At 35.8% G+C, this 24,503-nt stretch overlaps 4 protein-coding genes across 5 annotated transcripts; 2 read left to right on the top strand and 2 right to left on the bottom strand.

Moving 5' to 3' along the window:
• Positions 1–1,947: 1,947 nt before the first annotated feature.
• On the bottom strand, positions 1,948–6,604 carry LOC112044233 (NADH dehydrogenase [ubiquinone] 1 alpha subcomplex assembly factor 2). 2 transcript variants are annotated; one of them, XM_024079999.2, is made up of 4 exons: positions 6,459–6,604; positions 5,381–5,474; positions 3,668–3,818; positions 1,948–2,273 (listed from the first exon to the last, which is right to left on the bottom strand). In XM_024079999.2, the coding sequence occupies exons 2-4, from the start codon at positions 5,472–5,474 to the stop codon at positions 2,069–2,071; spliced, it is 450 nt and encodes a 149-aa protein (XP_023935767.1). In that variant the 5' UTR covers positions 6,459–6,604; the 3' UTR covers positions 1,948–2,068. The 2 variants fall into 2 exon arrangements, with proteins under 2 accessions (XP_023935767.1, XP_023935768.1); XM_024080000.2 differs by having other exon boundaries at positions 5,381–5,476; positions 6,462–6,604.
• A 2,109-nt stretch (positions 6,605–8,713) lies between these two features.
• LOC112044235 (tax1-binding protein 3 homolog) lies at positions 8,714–10,663 on the top strand. Its single transcript, XM_024080001.2, has 3 exons — positions 8,714–8,899; positions 8,997–9,125; positions 9,404–10,663. The coding sequence occupies exons 1-3, from the start codon at positions 8,846–8,848 to the stop codon at positions 9,590–9,592; spliced, it is 372 nt and encodes a 123-aa protein (XP_023935769.1). The 5' UTR covers positions 8,714–8,845; the 3' UTR covers positions 9,593–10,663.
• On the bottom strand, positions 10,655–12,032 carry LOC112044236 (NADH dehydrogenase [ubiquinone] 1 alpha subcomplex subunit 5). Its single transcript, XM_024080002.2, has 3 exons — positions 11,875–12,032; positions 11,582–11,743; positions 10,655–11,303 (listed from the first exon to the last, which is right to left on the bottom strand). The coding sequence occupies exons 1-3, from the start codon at positions 11,890–11,892 to the stop codon at positions 11,127–11,129; spliced, it is 357 nt and encodes a 118-aa protein (XP_023935770.1). The 5' UTR covers positions 11,893–12,032; the 3' UTR covers positions 10,655–11,126.
• Positions 12,033–12,643: 611 nt separating this feature from the next.
• LOC112044237 (E3 ubiquitin-protein ligase Topors) lies at positions 12,644–23,197 on the top strand. The gene is made up of 5 exons (XM_024080003.2): positions 12,644–13,040; positions 15,315–15,537; positions 16,491–16,654; positions 19,340–19,552; positions 20,071–23,197. The coding sequence occupies exons 2-5, from the start codon at positions 15,334–15,336 to the stop codon at positions 21,350–21,352; spliced, it is 1,863 nt and encodes a 620-aa protein (XP_023935771.1). The 5' UTR covers positions 12,644–13,040; positions 15,315–15,333; the 3' UTR covers positions 21,353–23,197.
• Positions 23,198–24,503: the final 1,306 nt, after the last annotated feature.

The raw sequence follows: 24,503 nt of genomic DNA, 5'->3' as shown, positions 1-24,503 counted from the left end.
ATCTTTGTTTTTTACTTAGATTAATTAGTTAATATTGACCTTATTTACAACATAATCAAACCTAGTCATCATCCCCATCACAGTCTCAGACCAATTACTTTCTATAGGACCTTACTCGCAAGCTAGAGGTTACCCTCTGTCAGTCTGTCAAAAATATATGTTCACGATCAGACGTGTTCATATAATCTGCATCTATAAAATCGATGTTTAATTGTGTTATAATTACACGTGTGTGTATTACGATTTAAAATTTATAGTGTGTGTAGTATAAGGACACAGGTAATACCTGTATGTCTATTGGTGTTCAATATTTTCGATGTGTTTACCTCGTCCCTCTCCAAAAACAACAGACAATTTTGTTGTTGTTGTTGAATTTGAGTGCGAATCAAGTCCAGTCGAAATGGTAAACTCCCCCCCTCCCAACTTGTATCAATAACGAGGTTATTAAAAGTTGTTTTTATTAGCTATTTTTACCAGCTATTTTTTTTAACTTTGGCTTAACTCGATAGTAATCAATTGTAAAAATGCTCCAAGGATCCTGGACTATATATTAAACTATGTTGAGTAAAAACAGATAGCTCTCATACTATTCAATTGGCATCAATTTACGTCATACAATTCCCGAACGTCGGCCGGCGCTTGTTTGCTAATTAGATATTTATCGCAATTTTTCCATTGACTATCTACCAACGTCATAATTAATATTTATAGTTACTTTTATTAATAGCTAGTTAGGTATTTAAATAAATAAAGTTAACAGTAATAAAACATAAGTTAGGGCTATTTTTGTTTATGTAGGTATATATACTCAAGCTAATCTCCGGCACTATAGCTTGGCGAGTTCGTTAATGACCCTCCTATGACATGCGGGGGGAAAGACTGCGCGAGTGTGATATCCTACGTGCGAGGAAGTGAGGTGCATCAGTCGTGGGTTTTTCTTTCATCGCTACACGTCCCCGGCCCGCGCGGAACATCGGGAGTGTTACGAACGAATTTGCCAAGCTATAGTTACTGAACGGATTTACTCTTTGACACACCTATTGGTTATTCTACCTGGCTGGACAGTAAGAACAAGAGCGGGATTAGCAACATTGCCGTGGGGCCCCTTAAGCCTCAATAGCTCAAGGGTAAAGGACTCATCATCGTGGTCGTGATTAGATCCCCGCCAGCTGGACTATTGACCACTCCTTATACAGTCTCTTCCGACTAGTTGGAGAGGAATGGGAATATTGATAAAACACTATTAAAAACTTAAAAAAAATAATTCAACCCTCCCGTTGCGGGACGTTTGAGTGCCCAAGCAACCGGTGGTCAGGGCTCCAGAGTGAGGAACCTCCTCACAATACGCGCTGTCTCAAGAATCACTGCCTTTTGTATCCTGACTCTTGATCTAACAGTTAAGCGAAAGCTCTTAAGAAGCTTTCGTTTAACTGTGAGATGTTGGTTGAAGCTTTTCGCTATAAGACCATTGACTGAAACAACATGATGATGAGACCATGCCACAACTCAAATAATTTAGTTTTTTTTTCTTGAAACTCATCGATCTCCTATTAAAAAGTGGATGCACAATCAGCGACCAAGAACGTCCCCATTCAATAAGTGGCAAACAAGTTGTTGGCACTCAATACAAATAGTCGCATTTGCAAATTCAACCCTAAACTCGATCCTGGTTGAATTTGCTCTGAATTTGGGATTTTATTGAATACCATTACTATATTTAAAGGCCTTTAGGTATAATTTCTTTAGCAATCATTCTAAAACTGTCAAAGCAAAATTTTCCAGTTTTGTTTTGTTTTTTCCAGTGCGTGATTTATTATAATAGGTCAATGAGAAAACTGCATCATAATCGGTCCATTAGTCATCAAACTTATAACATTAGATGTTTTTTTTACATCGGCGACTACGTTGCAAGTGAGAAGTTGCAAGAGATACAAAAATAAAGACAAATTTGATATTTTAAAACATTTTATTGCTTTCTAACAAATAACGTTAAATCACAGGCAGGTTTAGTAAGTACTAAGTACTACCAACTAATGACATTGAACTAATAAAATAAATAAATAAATCCTTAACTATTTCTATTATATTTATTATCTGGATCGCCTGCTTGATATTCTCTGTATTTTGGAAAAGATTCCGGGCCCTTCTCCATCGTAGCAGGTAGGGCGCCGCCTTCAGCCAACCTTTGTTGTTCCAACTTGGCTGCATTTATCTTTTTCATCTCTGCAATGGCGAGATTTTTCTCAATCTCTTCGGCTGTTGGTGGTTCTACTCTGTAAGATAATAATACCATTAAGCTGTTTCCTAAAAGTAAATTATTATTATCATTAACTAGCAGGATTTGTGGAGCATTTCAAGTTAATTTTCCGTGAAAAGCTTCATCTTGATCAGATCTTGATGGTCGCTCAACTTTTATATTTACGAAAATTCTTGTTTCTGGTAGCTAACTGGGTGACCAGGTAATAAAAATTTCTGAGCGTCGGAACGAGATAATGTCTCACGCAATTTGCAGGACATTTTGGCTGTTACGGTTGTATTAATTAAGCAACAGTAAAATAGCAGTTGGTTAGTAATAGCTTTAACTTTTAATAACCTCGTTGCTGGAGAATAGTACTGTTACTAATTATACTGGTTAATAGTAATAGTAGTAGTAGTAGTAGTAGTAGTAGTAGTAGTAGCTAATAGTAGTTAATAACCTACAAGTTGGGAGGAGGGGAGTAATATTATTTATATTTTCGCATGTTTTATACATATATACAGGAAGAAAATTTTTTTAGTGCGGATATTTTTATATTTTGTACATAAACAAAATTTAATGATCACGTATTTTTTCTTTTTTTTTTTTAACTCAAAAATAACAAAATTATCGTTAGCTAAAGTTATTTACTTTTGAACAGAATTTTAGGGTCACCCTATTGTGCGTTTATTTTATTTACGTTTGATACCTAAAGAACGTCACCAGATCACTTTTAAGCTGAATATATCTTGTTTAGTAATAATATGTACATTATTTTGTTATTTTAGAGACATAAATTAAAAAAAAAAAAATTACATAAAATGTATCGAACTGTTTGTAGATTTATATTCTATTAATGATACAGAACCACGAAAAAAAATATCCGCACTAAAGACCGAATCACCCTGTATATAACTAGCGGAAGCTCGCGACTTCATCCGCGTTTTCAGTTTTTAACAAATCCCGCTAGAACTGACGCGGACAATTTTTAGAACTTTTAAAGGGGAACAATTCTGTCATACATTATTTTTGCGAAACTTTAACCGTTTACGCAGCGTAAACTCTCAATAGGAAAAAAATATTTTGAAACATTCTTCATTGGTGTTCCGCTCCTATTGGTCTTAGCGTGATAATATACAGCCTATAAAGCCTTCCTCGATAAATGGGCTATCTAACACTGAAATAATTTTTCAAATTGGACCAGTAGTTAATGATCTTAGCGCGTTCAACCAAACAAACAAGCTCTTTATATTATTAGTATAGATAAAATATAGTCCAATAACCATTTTACAAAAGTATAACTTGAAACATGAACGAACAGAAACAGAATTGTACCTGCTACAGATTCATTATAAGTATAGATATAGATTAAGTATAGATATTAGTGTGATGATGCAAGTTTACGAGTATGTTAAAGATTAAACTACAAACCTTCGCATTCTAAGCCAAGATTCCCACTCAGCTGGTATGGGGTCCTGAAAATCTTGACCCTTCGGTGGGTCGTACCACCGTGATGCCTTCCTCTTGCCAGCACTAGGATTTGCTGGTATCTCATAGTACATATTCCCTATATAATCCTTACCTAAAAATAAATTAATAAATAAATCAATTAAAAAAAAATTACAAATCCCGCAGGATATTTCGCGCCTATATTGCCAGATGCCTATGTTGCAAGTGCCAGATTCTAATCTCGATCTCGAAGATCGTAGGTTCAGACCTCGCCCATTGTATACCTAGTTGTATCCTCATGCAGGTTGCAAACCAAGAGTTAAGCTAAGTGAGCTTAGCTTGCACAGGTAAGGAAGTTTTTCATACTTGCGTGCAAACTCCAACCGATGCTAACTAAGCCATGTTTGTTTGACTATGAGTATGAGCTATGAGTTTATACTGACTTAGTTTAGCTTTAATGTAGCTTAGCTCTTGGTCTGCAAAAGTGGAATGGAAAGTGAAACATTATCCATGTATAAATACATGGCTAAATATAATTTACAGCAAAAACATTTTAGTAATCATTATAATCATCAATTTGGGACTTCTGAATCTGGAGAAAAATCTGCCAGCAACCAGTATTGGACTTTGGACTGGTACTATATACCAATATCAAATCAAATCAAAATCAAAAATCATTTATTTCAGGTAGGCTCAGTTTACAAGCACTTTTGACACATCAGTTGACTATTGAACTGGTAGTAAGTACCTAACGGATATCAACTAACTAACCAACTAAGAAGAAAATTCAAAACTCAACAGCCTTGGGCAGCATGAAACTAGTTTGTTACTCAAACAAACACTATCAGCTCATGTTGACTTAAAATTGACAAACCTCCTGATAACTCAGTAAACAACATGTTAGGTAAATTGATTTTAATTTTTGAACTTTTTTGTTTTTATTTTTAACAAAAAAGATTTGGATTTGTAACTATCATTACATTTAATTTTATTACATTAAAATAATAATCAGAATTATTTTTTTGGAAGTGTTGAATTTTTTGTAAGAACACATATCAGGTGATACTTGTGATATTTTTTGGAAGAACTAATAAACTTGAGAGGGAGGCTACTCATCAACCATCCACCTTACTTATCTATTCAGCCTGTATTTTCACTGACTACTACCTTTCACACAACAAATGCTTTTTGACAACAAAATTATCAATTAAGCATTGTGGTAGTACTATGCTTTATGAGCTCTATGGCTAGGTGTACACATCTCATGATACTTTCAATACTTCAATAAATATGAATAAAATTAAAGTGTCTGTCTGTTTCAAATAAACTGTATTTTCTCAAGTTCTTATGGTTATTTACATGATACCAAAATAAATAGTATTTTTAACATTACTGTTGGTTTGTCTGTCAATACTATTTGACAAAGACATACACCAAGCGATTTAGTGTTCCGGTACGATCTTACATTGCATCATCAGTTACCATCAGGTGAGATTGTAGTCAAGGGCTAACTTATGTAGAATAGAAAAAATAAAATACTATTTTATACTAACACTATTGTAACAGTAAAATATTTTTCAAGGGTAGTACTTTCTTCACATACTTACAATGTGAAGAAAGTACTACCCTTGAAAAATAATTTACTGTTACAATGCTTCTGACTTTACAAAGTAAATTATCCAACACTTGTTTTACCTATATGATTCCCTTGAATTTGCCTTGGCTTCAAGGAATTAATGAAGTTCCTGATGACTATTCGCCAAACGTGTCTGTATTCGCCATTGGACATCTGAAATAAACAATGAAGTAGTAATTAGTAATTTAAAAATATTTGTCTTATTTCTTGTTTTTTTTTCACTATATTATTTATCTACTATATGTATACCTACTACCTCTGTTGCATTTTTAAAGGTCACAATGCTGTATAATCATCATCTGCAGCTAAAGATAGGTATTATTAAATATTCTGTCACTAACTAGAGCCGTGATAGCCCAGTGGACATGACCTCTGTCTCAGATTCTGAAGGGTGTGGATTCAAATCTAGTCCGGGAGAGTCCGGGACATGCATCTCCAAAGTTTCAGTTGTGTGAATTTTAAGATACTACATATCACGTGTCTCAAATAGTGAAGGAAAAACATTATGAGGAAACCTGCATACCAGAGAATTTTCTTAATTCTCTGAGTATGTGAAGTCTGCCAATCCTCATTGGGTCAGCATGGTGGACTATTGGCCTAACCCCTCTCATTCTGAGAGGAGACTCGAGCTCAGCAGTGAACCGAATATGGGTTAATAATGATGAAAATGATGATGATGTCACTAACATGTTGAAACTGAAGCGCAAAAAGTGGCGAATTGTCTTAATTTCATTTGCTGGCGTAGTAAATAAACAACGAAAGTTATTTAAACATATAATACCCAAATATTGTCAAAAAATTGTTAAGGAAGTGTAAAACTATAATGTAAGCAAACACAAAATTTTACATTTGTGCGCTCAGTAAAGTAGCCTAATTCGGATCACTTTTGAGGTGATTTTGTAGGCACGTAACAAATCCATAGTATAAAATATAATTTTCTGCAGCTACAAAAAAAATCTCAAATAACTACATACTCGCAAGTCGCTAGGTTATTTCATTACTTAACAAGTAGAATTCTCATGAATCTAATGACAACATGAATAGGTTTGGTATATTATTACATATAAACAGTGAAATTGATTAACTATTTATTACGTTAAAAGTAAGTAAAGTTTATTTAAAAAAAAATATTATTACCTTTTCCTCAATAAACCTATCACACTAAATAGATGTAGTATCAATTAATACCTCAGGAACGCATATTAAAGAGAAAACAATTAAATAAGGACATAAAAATCAATTTCATACGTTGTTTAATATTTTATTTTCGTTTCGTTTTTGATTTATGATTGATTGCAAATATTAAATATTTTATTTTTTGACCTTGAAAGGCATAGAGTACATTGAATATAGGGTATAGAGTCCTCAGATGCCATCTCTGCTTAGCGCCATCATGTGAGCAGATAGAGAACTACACCAATTATAATATATACCCATAAGTATAAAATGAGTGTCGAATTACGTATATAAACCTATATCCATAGAGACACAAACAGAATGTTTACCTACTAGTATTAACTGTTCTTTAATTCTATTATTTTATTTAGGAATTCGGATACAAATAATAAAAACACAAATGGGATACATATAATTATTTATTTTTTTTCCTTTTGTGAACATAAACAACTCCGTCTCTTTGAATAGAGTCATCTTCGTCAAAACCTCTATAATATATATAGTATGCGCATTATCATCTGAGTCGTCCGGTCATAAAAGTCAAAAAAGATAGGAATGTGCAGCGCGCCTACCTGCGCACCCTAATTATCGATAAACGGCTACCTGCGCACGTGCTAATGATGAGTCAATAATGATTTGGACGATTCTGATTGGTCGGTTTCTAATGTAATTGCATTGCGTATTTTTTTTGCTATAAATGTGTTTACTGCAATTAAATAAATACATTCATGTGTTACTCGTTGCGCACTATGGATACTAATATATAATAAATTTGGCAGAAGACGAAGATTCTGATGATGAAGACTCAGATGAAGATTAATTTTATTTAGTTAATAATTATATAATATGAAATATGTATTATATTAAATCAAATATTGTTAATTTTTTTAATTTTGTGAACAAGATACGATAATAAACTTTACTTATCGATAATATGTCTTTCATTGTTACACCCTTCACTATACTAATAGCATTAACAACTGAGTCTTAGGGCCATAAATCATTTCTCTATATCTATCTCGCTTGCACTTATGGGTCTTATGGAGCCGTCTAGTGAAGGGTGTAACAATGAAAGACATATTATCGATAAGTAAAGTTTATTATCGTATCTTGTTCACAAAATTAAAAAAATTAACAATATTTGATTTAATATAATACATATTTCATATTATATAATTATTAACTAAATAAAATTAATCTTCATCTGAGTCTTCATCATCAGAATCTTCGTCTTCTGCCAAATTTATTATATATTAGTATCCATAGTGCGCAACGAGTAACACATGAATGTATTTATTTAATTGCAGTAAACACATTTATAGCAAAAAAAATACGCAATGCAATTACATTAGAAACTGACCAATCAGAATCGTCCAAATCATTATTGACTCATCATTAGCACGTGCGCAGGTAGCCGTTTATCGATAATTAGGGTGCGCAGGTAGGCGCGCTGCACATTCCTATCTTTTTTGACTTTTATGACCGGACGACTCAGATGATAATGCGCATACTATAGACGGCTCCATAAGACCCATAAGTGCAAGCGAGATAGATATAGAGAAATGATTTATGGCCCTAAGACTCAGTTGTTAATGCTATTAGTATAGTGGTACCCCTTAACAATATATTTGTTGACTTACACCAATTAAATGTAAAAAATCTGCACGAAAAAATAAAAAAAGAACTCTACTAAATCTCAATACAAGACATATATAACAGAGTTCTCGGAATCCAAAGTAAAGCACAGGTCAAAACGATTTATAACAGTCACCAAAATCCATAAAAAAAGCCAAGTCGTCGGGAAAGATCAACGCAAAAAAACACCATGAAGAAAGCAGAAGAAATAAAACCGTTTCGTCTACAAAATGAAACAAAATGTCACAAGCCGCACAAGGTTATATATTTTTTTTAATACCTGGGTCCTGGCTTAAGATTACCTCAGAATCCTGCTGGTCAATGTGCCTTAAAGCGCCATCTATTGAGCAAATAGGGAATTAAGGAGGCATATGCAATTTGTACTGAGGTCGTAATGTACAGACTGATTACACCCTGTTGAAAGGCTTGACCGCTTGAAAAAAGTGTCAAAAACCAAACAAAATAATCAAATGAACAGCGGATGTCAAGTATTGTCAATGTCATTTTGTGTTTTATCACAGAGTAGTAGATACTCTGTGCTTCTGCTTTTCTAGTCTTCATTTGACGTTTGTGGTGGTTATTCTTATTGTAATTTGTCTGTGTTGTTGTTGCTGCAGTTCATTGTTGTTCAAGTTTCGTCTGAAATTTTATTTCTCACTATTCAGTAATATTTGATTTACGTACCGATCAAAAAGCCTTTAAAACCAGCAATCATGGCGAAGATGGCATTTCAGCACCAAGCCGGAACGGCTATGGAGTGTCTTAGTGTAAGTTTGTAGACCACTCCCATTTCTTGTTTTACTGTCTTTTATTGTACGATTTATTTCTTAGTTATCAAAGTTTAATAAATATATTTTCTTTTAGATTCCAATTACACTTCAAAAAGAAGCTGGTGTAGATGCAGAGGGCAGAGAAGTTATGAAATGTGGCTTCAAAATAGGAGGTGGAATTGATCAAGACTACCGTAAGAGCCCCCAGGGCTACACAGACAATGTAAGCATGCATCAGATAAAATCCTATTCATAACTCATACTAAAAATTTAAAAGTATAAATGATAGAAAATAAATGTATTATTCTCCAAAACAATCAGTAAGAACTTAAAGCAAATGTTTGTAGTGCATATTTACAACTTGAATTTAAACTGAAAAAAAGCTCAACTCACACCTAGCATGTGTACAATCCCCTAACAAAAGAAAGGAATTGTCTCTGAATCTGTCTCTTTATTTGACTAGTTTCAGACCAGAATTCATAATTTTTATGTTTGTTTTAGGGTATCTATGTAACAGAGGTTCACGAGGGCAGCCCTGCGGCAAAGTCTGGTTTGAGAATGCATGACAAAATCCTGCAGTGCAACGGCTATGATTTTACTATGGTGACACATAAAAAGGCAGTTAGCTATATCAAGAAGCATCCCGTTCTAAACTTACTTGTAGCAAGAAAAGGTGTCACATCCACATAATGAAAACACAAATTAAGTCTTTTTTTTTAAGTTGAAGTTCAAATGGAGTATTGTAAAACAAGTGATTTTATACAGTTATTTATTCTTTAGTAATTATAAGAGATTTTAGTTTGTACATGTGAAGATATGATGTACTTGGTAAGATATTTTTACTGATAGCTAATTAATTATTAATGACTTGGTAACAGTACCAGCTGAGGCTGAAAATATACATTTTATGAGTTACCATTTATAGTTATAATATGATGGGGTAATTTTAGCTTTTTTGACTTTCAGGGTAACATTAGTCCAATATGTAGATACCCTTATATTACAATCAGGAAATTTTCAGAAAACTTATCTAATAATTAAAATTATTTAACATATTTATATAAATGTTGAAAATGTGATGAATTTAAAAAATGTAATGACAATTTTTATGATATTTTGGTCAATTATTATAATGTTATAAATTATTTGAATTATTCATAATAAATTGAATACATTCCTTCAAAAATTTGCACTGTGCCAAATATTCACTTTTATATATTAAGCATTTTATATAATTTATTGCTGAAAGACAACACCTTTTTGACAAACTGTTGGTATTGCTGTTGCATTGCCAAAGATTAATACTAAACAACTTATCAACACTATTTCAAGCATCTGTAAATTGTTCATAATATTAAAATAATACAAATGCCACACCACACCAATTTGTTTTTAACTAAATAGGGATACTATTTATTTTTTCAGATAAATGGACCCAAATATTATTGAACAACTTGTAAGTGCACCTAGAACTTTTATGACTAATTTTAGATGCTCTTCAAGTTTTTAATTTTAACAATAATATTTAATATAATATGTATTGTTACTAAATATTTTGCATTTAATTGGACTAAAATATGAATATACTATCATCATAAAATATAATTTGGGTTAATGCTAATACACTCTAGTACAATTATTTATTCAAAAATTTCAAGAACACACCAATACTCATTTTTTACATTGTTTATAAATATCAGGGCAAGGGGAACCTCCATGTTCTTTAAGAATTTGTTCAAGAAATAAAACATGTTATTTAAACTTGTCTATTTATTTGCAACAAAATGAAACTATCCTCATAATAACAATATTTTTGCATATACACCAGTTACATCCCTTTCCTACTTGCTGAGTGTCAGGCCTGTCATAATTTTGGATGGACAGTGGGTTTCATCAAATTTTTGACTGACTGCTTACCTTAATTAGATTCTCTGCACAACATATATGCTAGTCTTACATCTAATGAAATTTGAAATCTGACAAGCTAGAGGGGGTTGCTATTGTGATCTTATATGAATTGTATTCTTTACAATAAAAGTAAACAACTAAAATGCTATGATGCTGTAAAAGAACAAGCTATTATGATAAGTTAGCCCAAGTTTCTTATTGTATACAAATCATATCCAAAATATAAGTTAACATAAATGGACATTCCATATTGCAATATAATTACAAATCATATAAGATCACAATGGTGCTTTGTTTTGCAATAAAAGGAGTATGTTCAAGCTTTAGTTGGTGGCCAGTCCCATTGGCCCTTCGGTGGTTTTGAAGCAAGGGGCTCCCACGGCTTCCAGTTGAGCATTTTACGTGCCAAATTTAATTCGTTTTCTGCTTGAATAATGAGTTCTTCGGCTTGACCACAGTTGATTGCAGTTTCAATTTCATAAGGGTCTTTGGTCTGTAAAAATAAATGTTTATTAAAAAAATGTTTAGAACACCAGCATAAAAACTCCAAGCAATTCAATAAGTTATTTGTTAATGCTGCATTCAAATAGCAGTATTATGAGAAATTGGCAATTCTAAAATAATTGTGTACATGTAATAAAGATTTTATGAAGCCTATAATAAAATACTAGAGGCAACAGGCAATGAAGTAGTTAAGTTTTGATTCTTCTGTGCTGTTGTGCAATAACAAGTGTTTTATATTCTTCTAAGTTATAACAGACTCATAGATACCTGTTTCAGCACAGCTGCACGTTCTTTGACAATTTGTTCAGTATAACGCCTGTACACCGATGATTCTGGCATCTTTTGCAGAGTTCTCAGGATTTTTCCATAAAGAGTTCCCAAGGTGTAGTGTGGATTAGCAGCGACTGCTAGGCCAACGAGACCCGTAGTCTAAGAAGAAATGTTTGAGTAAATAAATTTAATTAATAAAATAAAACTAAATCTATGATAGGTTATATAACCACAAGATACTAGTAAGTACATTATACATATATTCGAAATGAATAGCACAAGAAGTGAACCTTTTTAACAAATGCCATATTTTAATGTATTCTTGAAATCTCTATTCAATTATTTATTATTTTGTATAAACTGCTCTACAATTATTGATATTTATTTGGTTTGACGTTTGTGACAGTGCAGCAAGTGCAGTGACAATTGATAGAATGACATTGATAACTTGAGCTTTTATTTAAGAATAGTTTACGGCTCTGAGCTCTAATCTTTTTAAGCCTTGGCTGCGCACTAGCTACGTTCCACTAAGCGATCCTAACGATCAAGCTAATTTCCGCAATTTTTTCTATTCCACTTGCTTGCGATAAAATCAATGAATTCTATATGGATTTTGAGCGTTGATGTAAATAAACCACGCCGATCTACTTCTTGAGATGGGTGAGTCATTCGTGAGCGAAATGATACGTAAGTGTGTGTGTGCCACGCTGTCGCTGAAATTGATGACTTTAATCTCAGATTATTTACAGTTTAAATTACTGAAATTATGGCGATTAAAAATGTTAAGCTCAGTGCTCAGTATTGAATATTTTATAATAGTGATTTTATCAACAAGAGTTAATAATCGGTGCAACATAACAAAAAGCATTTTGAGGAGTACAAGAATACTACTAAAATTAAATGTATTATGTCCAAACATAAATCGATAAATATAAAATTGTATTGAATGATAAAAATAAGTTTTATTTTAAGTCCAATGTTTTTTTTACTGAGAAAGAATACAATATGGAACTTAAGATCCTAATAACTATACAATTAGTCCAATTGTGTGTAAAATAAAATGAAAAGAAAAAAGATGCCTCCCTACGTTTTCTTGTGATATTACTAATGTTATCTATATCGACGTATTTATCAATCAATTTGGGCACCATAGATACCTTGGGCACTTTGTTGTTTTACATTTCTATAGTGATCTGTGTTTTACAGTATTACGATCTGTGGCCTTTATTTGACGTCTGTGTGTTCCATAAAATAAATACAAGTTGTCAAAAAAATATCACGCATTTGTAGACATTTGCAGACGGTATCACAATAAAATATAATCATAGAATTTTTCGGATTTAATTGGATATCGATTATTAGGAACGGTGGTTAGTTGTGTAAATGTTAACATATAAAACACTTGAAACTTTCAATCATACAGTTTGCCTTTGCAATTGATGGCCCTCATGTTAAGGTAATCATTGATTTTATGTGCGTATCTATACTTGTTGGTCGAGATTTTGTGACAGTGGGTGACAAAATATTAGGATTGAGAGAGCACAGCAAGAGCTACAAGATTCGATTTAGTTGTTTGAGGTACCAGATTGTGTAGGCATATGATTAACTTCACGCATAGTAGCTTAAAATTATTTCAAATCGTGAATTGTATTTAAAGAGGAATGAACTGAAACTATTGATGGTAGAGGTGGTACCTAGTTAGTTAAAAATCTTTCATGTCATATAACTCAGCACTTATTCTTATAATCACATCATAATTAATCAATCAATATGTTGTAAGGTTTAGCAAAAAGCGTTATAGAAAGTGTGTTTGTGCCCTATGCACTGCTTTGACTTGAGTACTAGTACTATATAGGAATATATTAAGCTCCTTTTTATTTCTATCTAATATAAACAATAAGGTATATTTTTATTTTTAGACTATAATATAAATTACATAATTTACTATCTTCTTACTATAAATCACAATGTGTATTTAAAAATAATCTATATTTATGTACATCCATGATCATGAAGTAATCTTGTATCAAGTAAAAAACACTGCTCTAAAGCTAAATATTTATCAACTTTACTTGATATTTTCAAGTTTTACTTGATATTATTGAAAAACCTAAAAAACAAGCTCATTAAACATTATGAATTTATAATAACAAAGATGCTTAGCATCAATTTAATTGGCTTTCATCTTCAGCTTATAGGTAGAAATCTTGAGTAATGGTAAAGCAGGGGCATATTGTGTACTAACAAATTGGTTCCCACCGAGTTACCTTTTAAAAATCCATATATACTCCTAAATATTCATTATTGTAATTTATTATGTACGCTCGAAATAGGTATATCATATCACAGCATTTCTACAATCAACACAATACAATAAACGTCTGCGCGCAACAAAAAAGTAATACATAACATACGAACGTAGATATACGTACCTCTATGAAACTTGCTTGGTAATCTGTTGTCCTATAGCTTTCCTTGCCAACCCTCACTACGGTCAACTGTATTTTACTTGTATAATTGCTTTAATGTAAGACAAAAACTAACAATTTCATCGCCAACTGTACAAAATGTAAGCTGGCATTTATCGCGAAAGATAATAACCGTGTTTATTTGATTAAAAATAAGAATTTTAACAAAATCTTACCATAGCAAAATTGAAAGGACTGGAACAAAATTGGTTGATTGGAGATATAGATTATAATACATTCGTAATAAGGTTGATATTTAGTGATTACGAATAACATTTTTTATTTATATGTGTAATATTTCGTAAATATTTTGGGAAATAATAATTTAAATTTAGTAAGTTAGTCTCCCTGCTGCTTGCGGCCTGCGGGTATAGCTTTTGTTGTGTGTGTTAGGTTATTTTGTTAGTTTTGGATTGTGCTAGATTTAATGATATGTGTGTGCTGCAGTGCTTTTGATTAATTAAAGGTCTAATAATGTAAAGTTTGATTTGTACTTGAATAAAAATATACATATATTTAGCGTAGGATTCTATATCTGTTATTCTGTGACTTGAGTTTTATGGATTTGGAGTTACCTATTACAAAATTCCACTCCTCGCTATTGTGATAAAGAATGATGATTTGACCAAAAAAGAAATGTGTTTATTGCTGCCACTTCTCAGCAGAACCTGTCTTCTGAAAAAGTAATAGAGTCTCTACAAATATCAAGTCTTTTCAAAAGTGTTTGCAAATTAAACATACTTGAAATCTAAATATATAAATGTGAATCTAATAAATATATAAATGCAGATAAATATATAATAATGCATATAAATAATGCATCACGGAATCTCAGTAACCACTTGACAAAGAATGATGAAATTTACCAGGGAGGTTGTTTATAGTTAGTAGACATCAGCTAAGAACTAAAGTCTTAAGGGCAGACCAAGTCGCGTGCGTTCGCTAGTATAAAATATGTATAAAAGTACAAGTTCCGCCGGAACTTGTACTTTGAAACTAGCTCTGACTGTTATCTGAAGTCAAAAGTATGGTGTTATAAGGGCTGGAGAGATGAATGGCAGACATCTAAGGCGGCGATTGTTTTGCCAGTTGTAATCTGCTCTTGCAGTGATGCAACATCCAGTACACATCCAGTAAACTGCGTGTGTGTGTGCGTGTGTGTGTGTGTGTGTATTGCATTTGCGATAGAGTACTGACAGATATATAGCCCTATGTGACAGCACATATATGCAGCTGTAATATGCCTATTCTGTATTGAACAGGTAAATAAAGTTGTCCATCATGGACTCATTGCCAACCAGAGCACAGGGTGCTAGTCCAGGAGTCAACAGTGTCAAGAGCGATGACAGCAGTCCACGCCATGACCCCAACCGGGGCTCGCCTCCGCCAAACTGTGCAATATGCCTCGGCACTTGCAGAAACAAATCCTTCACAGACTCCTGCCTTCACCAGTTCTGTTTTAAATGTCTATTAACTTGGAGCAAGGTAAGTTGTGATCTCTAAAATGAGTACAAACAAAAAGTAAGAATTTGTTTTTAGACAATAATCTTTACTAGGTTTAATTTAGCAAACATATTAGCATGAAATATTACGTAGAATAAAGTTTACTAGTCTCTCACTTCAATAAGCTAACACTCTGAGCCTGAGTTACCCTTCCTTAAGACGGAAGGACGGACGTTAGTGGATTAACATTTGTCTGACGTGTTGTGTTGTGACGCGTCAGAATAGAATCGGCTTCATACATTTTGTATTTGATGCATCAGAAGCCAGCCAAGATGAAGCTCCTTAGACCAATTATATCTTTGGACTAGTATCATACTCAAATTCACCAACAAAATTGTCATTTTTAGAGGGGGATGAGGTAAACTATCACATTGAAAATATGTAACACCAATAAATAAATTTTGATATAAATAATACAATATACAATAAATTATAATACACACACATGTAATTTTAACACAATGAAATATTGATTCTATAGACAGTTTGTATAGACACATTAGATTGTGATCATATATTTTTAACAGAGGTCTAACATCTAGCGAAGCAGGTCCTATGATTGGCCACAAAAACTGGTACATATTTACAAAACAAATTTCAGATTTTATAAAATGATGTAAGTCTGGAAGACACAGGCTTTTCAACAGAGTTGTTGGGACATCTTCTTAATAGTTCTTAATAGTGTCAGATTAGTTGGTATGTTAAGTTGTAACTAGGTTCAAAACAAATGTTTTGTAGGCTTTTGATTTTGGATTTGAATTTAAAAATACTTGCAACAACCAACAACTATGGCTTTCACAGTATGTAATAGTTTGAAGTTTAGTTAGTAGTTTCAATCTAAGTGAAGTTTTTAAATTTTGAGAAATAAAGAAGATAAATATGTTATTTATACGCAATGCAGAGATAAAATTTTTGTTTTTTTTTTTTAATTTTAGGTCAAAGCAGAGTGTCCTCTATGCAAACAGAATTTTAGGTCAATTATTCACAATGTCCAGTCAAACCATCAGTATGAAGAGTATATGGTGGAGCAGCGGCATACAGAGGAACTGGCGGAGCGGATCGATATTGACCTCACCGCAGCTAGAAGATTTAGATACAGGTAAGTAGTTTTGTAAATTATACTGAAAGTCAAATAAGTAGAAACAGTTCGTTTCATGTAGGATGATGCGGGTGACAGTTCTTCGTTTTACTCTTGAAAGTTTGACGCGACTCACGATAATAGTACGTGTTACGAACGTCATACAGGCGACTGTAACCATAGCCATGCTATCTGAAATCACTTTAATTTATTTTTTATCCTTCAATAATTATAAAATATTATTATTAGGTTTGTGAAGTTGTAAGCGGTTAATCTCTGGATCCACAAAATTGATTTTGAAAATTCTTTTGCCAATACCAAGACACATTATTTGTGAGTGTCATGGGCTATATTTTAATCCCAAATTCCTATAGGTACTTTAACTGTGCAGGTGAAAAAGTGGGCTGACTGTTAGTTTTACAATTAAGTAATAAGATTTCTTTAACCTACATAAATAACTTGTGACCTTGTTGTGTGTGTTGTGAAAATTCATGTGTACTGCTATAGGATATACATATGTAGTTGTAGTATGTACATATATTATATATTATTGTTAGTAATTTTTTTTGGAATAAATAAAAATAAAAAAATATACATATAAACTGCTAGATTGGTTAGTTTTGCTGATTGGAACTATCCTAGGAGATAATAGATAAATGAATCTTTATTAGTTAAGCCATTTAAAGTAATTGTGTAGCAAAGATCATGTACAAATCCAAACTCCATACTAATAGTATAAATGTGAAAGTATGTCTGTCTGTCACCTTTTCACAGCTAAACTACTGACCCAATTTGGATCAAATTTGGTATATAGTTGAATTGTTAGAACTGGACCTTGGAGAAGAACATAGGCTACTTTTTATTCCCGAAAAATCCATGGTTCCCGCGGGATTTGTGAAAAACCAAATGAAATGAAATGAACCGAATGAAATCGCGTCCGCTTTAGTCTTATTTTGTCACAAACTTGTTATAGCTTGGAAATTTCGTTCGTAACACTCTCGATGTTCGACGCGGACCGGGAGGGCGTGTAGCGATGAATGAAAAACCCACGACTGATGCACGTCACTTACCCACACGCACGATTTCACACCCACGCAGTCTTTCCCCCTGTCGCCCGCACATCTTGGGAGTGTTATCAACGAACTTAGACTATAGTAATGCTTTTGTCTTAAATACTCAACTGATTATTATCAAGAGATAGACAAAAAGATGTACTCGTAGTAAGAGATTAAGAAGAAAAGCAAGTCATGTTAATATTTATGTAGGACTCTTTATTCTGAGCCACCTGTTGAAATATTACTGCCATGCTTGGATGTATTAACGTGACTTGCTTCTTTTCCTAATACCTTTCTTACTACATGTTTTTATGTCAACTGTGATTTTTTTATTCTAAAGGGCGTGGTTAGAAGTCAAATTCGTGAGGGTTAACAGTTATTTATGCCTCAGAAAGTCCAAAGTTACTGACATAGTTCAGAGAGTCGCGAAGCTGAAGTGGCTTTGGGCCTGTCGCATGGCAGTTTCCGCACTTAGCCATGCGATTGGCCGTTGTACGTGGGTCCCTCGGTGTAGGTTCCCGTTGGATTCACTCCATCCAGCCGAGCTCGCTCTAGAAGCTTAGCAGGCTCCCAGGTCGCTGATAGCTTCATGGAATGTCGCTGAGGAACCAATGTAGATTGCTCGTTGTTCCGTTACGCCTCTGTTACTGAGCATAACGTGTAGCGGTGTCTCGTTTTCCTCCATGCAGGCTCTGCACAGAGGACTAAAAAAGTTTTTATTCTCTGACTGTTGATTTATATTATACTTAATACTATTTCTTAGTTTCCATTACACCATCACAGTCAGGTTGTCCTTCGACATAGGCCTCCTCCAGACTTTGCCACTCAGCTCGGTCTCTAGCTTTTCTACGCCATCCTTTCGGCAGGTCGTCTTCCCATCTTTTGTGTGGTCGTCCTTGCCTTCTTTTTCCATCTCTGGGGTATCATTGTATGACCTCTTTGGACCATTTTTTGTTTGAAGATCTGACCACATGTCTAGTCCAGCGCCACTTCAATCTTTTTACCTTTTTAAAAACATCTGTTACACCAGTGGCTTTTCGAATTTTCTTTAAACTCCACTTCTCCTTTAACTTTATATGCAACATGCGTCTTTCCATCCCATGTTGGTATATCTTCAGCTTTTGTTGGTGGCCTTTTGTCATTTCCCAGGTTTTTTTTTTATTTTAATTCTTTACAAGTTAGCCCTCGACTACAATCTCACCTGATGGTAAGTGATGATGCAGTCTAAGATGGAAGCGGGCTAACTTGTTAGGAGGAGGATGAAAATCCACAACCCTTTCGGTTTCTACACGGCATCGTACCGGAACGCTAAATCGCTTGGCGGTACGTCTTTGCCGTTAGGGTGGTAACTAGCCACAGCCGAAGCCTCCCAACAGCCAGATCTGGACAAATTAAGAAAATCTCAATTTGCCCAGCTGGGGATCGAACCCAGGACCTCCGTCTTGTAAATCCACCGCGCATACCACTGCGCCACGGAGACCGCCAAACCGTTGACATCCATATGTTAGTATTGGCTTTAATAAAGGTCATTAGAACATGATTGATAGTCATTAGAACATTAGAGCCAAACATCAACTCGCTAAGCATTTGAGCAGGTCCAAATCCCTTTCCATGTGAGGAGAGCCTGCCTGACATGTGTTGCGCTCGGCAGGACTACGCTGACGCTGCCGCGGCAGGACACCATCGCCATCCAGCAGCTGCTGCTGCACCACTACCCCATGGTGGCGGAGCTGTTCCCGGCGCCGCCGCCGCGCCGCCGCTCGCCCGCCTCCTTCCGCCGCACCGTGTACCGCTACAACCTGTGGGCGCGCCCGCTGCCCGACTTCACGCGCCGCTTCCGGGACTGCTCGCCAGACTTCTATAGGTAGTTTTTTTTTCTTTATATTAGCTTCACTTGTAACTAAAGTGTTTTTCAGATAGCATGCACACAGTGGCAGTTGCCTTATGACGTTCATAATACGTACTATTATGGTGAATCGCGGCAAACTTTCAAGAGTGATACGAACTGTTACCGTACACATGTTATCTGAAAAACTCTCGGTGATGATTGCGGCCCCTTTACTACTGAGCTATTGAGGCTTAAATGTGTATGTTTAGTTATAGTAGGCCTAACATGCGTGAATCGACATATATGTCATGAAGAGTAACAAATAGTAACGCAACCTGAAAAACTTAATATGTAACCGCTAGGTGTAAAAGTGATCTATTCTCTCATTTTTGTTGTTGTTTGTTTGTTGATAAACATTCCATATCGAGTTTGGATTTAGTATAGTTAAAGTCTGTATCGCAAAAAGATTTAAAAAAAAATTAAAAGGGGTAATCAAGGGTACCCAGTTTAGTATACCCTAAACCACGACATTAAATAAAATATTGTTGTTTAAGGAACAACACATCACAAATGCACCGGCTGGTTCCCTGGCTGAACCGAGAACTTCACTACTTGCTGAACGAGAACGTCGGCCACATCGCCTACGTCGTGGCGCGGATACTGGAGCTGTTGCCGCAGTACGGCATCAACTCCGCCGAGTTCAGGGAAGCCCTGCGCCGGTACTTCGGCGACAACACCGACCACTTCCTGCACGAGCTGTACTGCTTCGCGTCCACGCCCTACGACATGAACGGCTACGACCGCAACGTGCAGTACACCACCGACAACACCATCTCCACTATGGTCAACGAGGTCCTCTCCAGCTCCGAGTCCGAGGCCTCCGTGGACTCCGACATCGTGATGATCTCGAGCTCCTCCCCCGCCGACCCGCCGCCCGGCCCCTCGCGCGCGCCCGCGCCCGTCTACCCGCAGAGCTACATCACCCAGCCGCCCGCCGACAGCGTCATACCCATAGAGACGATATCGCAGTCCGACACGGACGACGACTCGTCCGAGGTGATGGTGGTCGGCTACATAAAGCCGCCGCAGGACCGCACGCCGGAGGTGGTGGACCTGCTGGGCTCGGACAGCGACGTGATGCTGCAGGACATCGCGCTGCCGGACGATGCGCCCGACGCGGACGAGCGCCCCGCGCCGCTCGTGAAACTGACGCTGACGAGACGAGACGCGCCCGACTCGGACAGCGAGAGCGCCTACACGCCGAGCTCGTCCCCGCCGCGGACGAGCGCGCCGCGCCGCAAGCGACGCTACCAGTCGGACGGCAGCTCCGCCGACTCGCGCTACTCGCCGCCCGCCTCCCTCTCCCCCGCGTCCTCCTCCTCCTCCTCGCACTCGTGCTTCAGCTCGGACAGCTCGGACGGCTCGTCCGCGCGGAGCTCCCGCACCGCGGTGAGGCGGCGCAAATTGGACAGACGAAGTAAAAGTAACACAAAGAAGCGTCGCACCCATCGCAAACATAAAAAGGACTCGAGTTCGTTGTCCGGCAGAGAGAAGTGCAAACGCAAATCTCATAGTGGAAAAGGTGTGAAGTCGTCGAAGAGACCGGCGGTGGAGGCCGAGCGGGCGCCGGAGCAGCCCGGGACGAGTGGCCGGAGCGCCCCGGAGCGGAGCCGTCGGTGGAGCCGCGACAGCAAGAGACTAAAGAGCGTGGTCAACGTTATAAATAGCCAAGCGAACTCGGAGACGTCGTCAGTCAGCGAGCAGCGGCCGCTCGACTCGGACTCGGACGACGACCTGCCGCTCAACCTCAGCGTTAAGAGAGATACGCGCAAGTAGATAGGCACGAGAATGAAATGGAACATTGTGATAATTTTATATATTATTATTATTTAATACATTAATTAATTTTATTAAAAGTGGAGCCGGATCTCAGAGCTGATTTAAAATTTACTTTCAATCTAACGGAAGTATTTCTTTCTAAGAACGATCTTATTATTATAATATATTATTGGTATGCATTTTTTTATTAGCAGTAATTTCTAGCTGATAATAATTGTGTAATTAAACCCTCGGTATGTCACCTGTATGTATGGAATATTTAAATACAAATCTAGACGACTAATTTACACTGTGAATGAATTTCAAATATATGGTCTATGTTTACAATGCCAGTTTGTACATATTAGTTTTTAAGATGTCCGAAATTATTAACTTACCAACAACTATCATATTATTGTTTTTTTTTTCATTAATTCTAAATCAATTCATATTCTCTAATTATCTCAACAATACTATTTAATCGAAATTTGTACATACGTTATTTACTGAAATCAGAAATGAATTAACCTTTATTATATGTGATTAGATACAGTTGGAAGGTCTTCTATTAACAGCAACAATGAATTCGTGTCTTTAAATTCAAAATCAATTACTGTTCTGTGATCACTTGAAATCATTGAAATGTGTAGATACTTTTATTTATTTAAATCGTGTTTCTTTTCAATCATCATCAACATTAACGACCCATATTCGGCTCACTGCTGAGCACGAGTCTCCTCTCAGATTAAGAGAGGCTTAGGCCAATAGTAAACCACACTGGCCCATTGATTTTACGGATCTCCAGACTTCACATATGTAGAGAGTTTAGAAAATTCTCATTTCCTCACGTGTTTTTACTTTAACGCATAAGACACTTATGTAAACTAAATAGGAAAACTTTTTGTTTGTTTGTAGTCTCAGAAACTACTAGATCAATTTAAAAAAATCTTTCACCAATGGACAACTACATTATCAGCGAATTACCTACTATGTAGGAACTACTCAGGTGAAGACGTGTGGGTCGAATGTTATTATTGGATACAGTCCAAAATTTTTATTTCAACAATAAAATAATTATTTTATGGTGTTTTCACTCAATGAAATCAAAATCAAAAATTCTATAAATATCTACTTCGGAAGTTATTTTTCAATTGCAATTTTATTTCAAAGATCTTATACTATTAGATATGTTACTAACGCGTCGAAACTGAGGCAGACAAAAGTGGCTAATTGTCTTGATTTCATTTAGTAGCTTTGTAAAGTTATTTAAATAAATACCTAAATATTGTCTTCAATGTCTAGTTGTGTGTTCGGGAAGTGTAAAAACTATTTATACCCAATTATATATTATATAATGTAAGTAAACACAAAATTGTGCATGTCTGTCTCAGTGGAGTAGCTAAATTCGGATCACTTTTTGCCGTGATTTTGTAGGCACGTATCATATCTATAGTATAAAATAATCTTTGCTTTATTTACTTGAATCAAGAATGAATTGACTTGTATTATATAAATTGGATACAATAAGTTGGTGTACAAATACATATATCGAAAATATTAATATTTTGATAATAAGGTACTATTAGATTTCGTTTTAAAATACGGGTATTTCAATTCTCAATTGAATATTCCATTGATGTTTTGGTGTTGTGTAACAATTACATCTAAATGTTACAAGTAAACTTGAGATACTTAATTTATGTCGCTTACGATGTTACAAAATGATTTACTGACTCTGCTGAGCACGTCTGAATGTGGTAGATATTTATAAATGTTAGATATATAACACTAATGTACAGAACGATGTCGGGTAATTCGGGGGTGCTTAGCAAAGTATGCCTCAATAAAATTAAACTTAATGAGTCTGGAACTTTTATTTTTATCCAATGTTGACATTTCTTTGTTGGCTCAGTGCTTACTGGTTAGCCCACGTGACCACCGTGGCTAATAAGCTCATGGGTTTGAATATATTTAGTACCTACCTACTCAGTCTGACAAAGTTTTTGTAGACCGCGGTTTGAAAGTTAGTGGTGTAATAGGTCCGTGTGGTGGAAAGCTATAAGCCTTTCGGTAGCTAAAGCTCTGAGAAGAAGCTTTTAAGAAGAGAAATTAACTTCGTCAAAGCAGGCTCAATACTAATTCCTCTAGTAAGCCCTATTCAATCCTACTTCTGCACCTAATTGGGCTTTATTAATGGATAGGGATACGCATGAAAAACTTTATAAAATCTCAGAGGATGTCGCTATTTCGATATCTACACCAGACATTTTCCTTTTTTCCAAACAAACTATCGTATAGTAGGTACTTGTAGAGCTTACTGTGCCGTGAGAGACTAACATTCCGAAGGGCCACAGTTAAGTTAATAAATATTATGAACTAACTAAAAACGGCTATGTGGTTAGTCTGCACGCCATAAAAGTAGGTGCGAAAGGATTACCAGCAATCTCTATAGCTTACTTAAATACCTTCTCTAGAACTAGAACGGGTATAGAAAGTTTGTCTAATATATAATCTTCATCTTACCAAATTTGGCTAGGCAGGGAGAACAACACGAGCGGAGAAGGGGAGTGTTAATCGATTGTCAAGAAATTCCTTAACACATCGGTCACAAGTCCAGGTCTCTGCTCGGAGTTTTTCTCTACCACGCGATGAATATTCGTCTCGTGGGTCTCAGTAATTATCAATCGTATAGTAATTATCGATCCCCGGCTGGGCAGATTAAGATTATCTTAATTGGTCTAAGTCTGGCTGGTGGGAGGCTTCGGCCGTGGCTAGTTACCACCCTACCGGCAAAGACATACCGCCAAGCGATTTAGTACAAAATCTCCGCTCCTATTAACCAGCCAGGCCAGGCCAGGGACTTGCGAGCTAGTTTAAAAATTCATATAAAACCGGTAAGCGGAGCGGGGATTCACGTCTGAAACTCGACTTTGCATTACTTTCTCACTTCGCTCCGCAGCCTCGCTCCTCTCCCGTGGACAGATACACTACGCAACTCTGCTCCGCAGTCAGTTTCTCCGCTACGCTCAGTCGCCTCGTTTTGGTGCACCGGCAGCCCAAAGCGCCCAATGCAGCGCTAACATTGTCAGAAGTCGTAAGCGTGAGCGTAGGAAGTTGTAGGTGAATAAAACGGTAGTGTACTGTGCTCAAACTGAATTGCGCCGTATTG

Source organism: Bicyclus anynana, chromosome 1, assembly GCF_947172395.1.
Source record: "Bicyclus anynana chromosome 1, ilBicAnyn1.1, whole genome shotgun sequence".
Lineage (NCBI taxonomy): Eukaryota > Metazoa > Arthropoda > Insecta > Lepidoptera > Nymphalidae > Bicyclus > Bicyclus anynana.
This window is presented reverse-complemented; position numbering and strand designations above follow the sequence as displayed.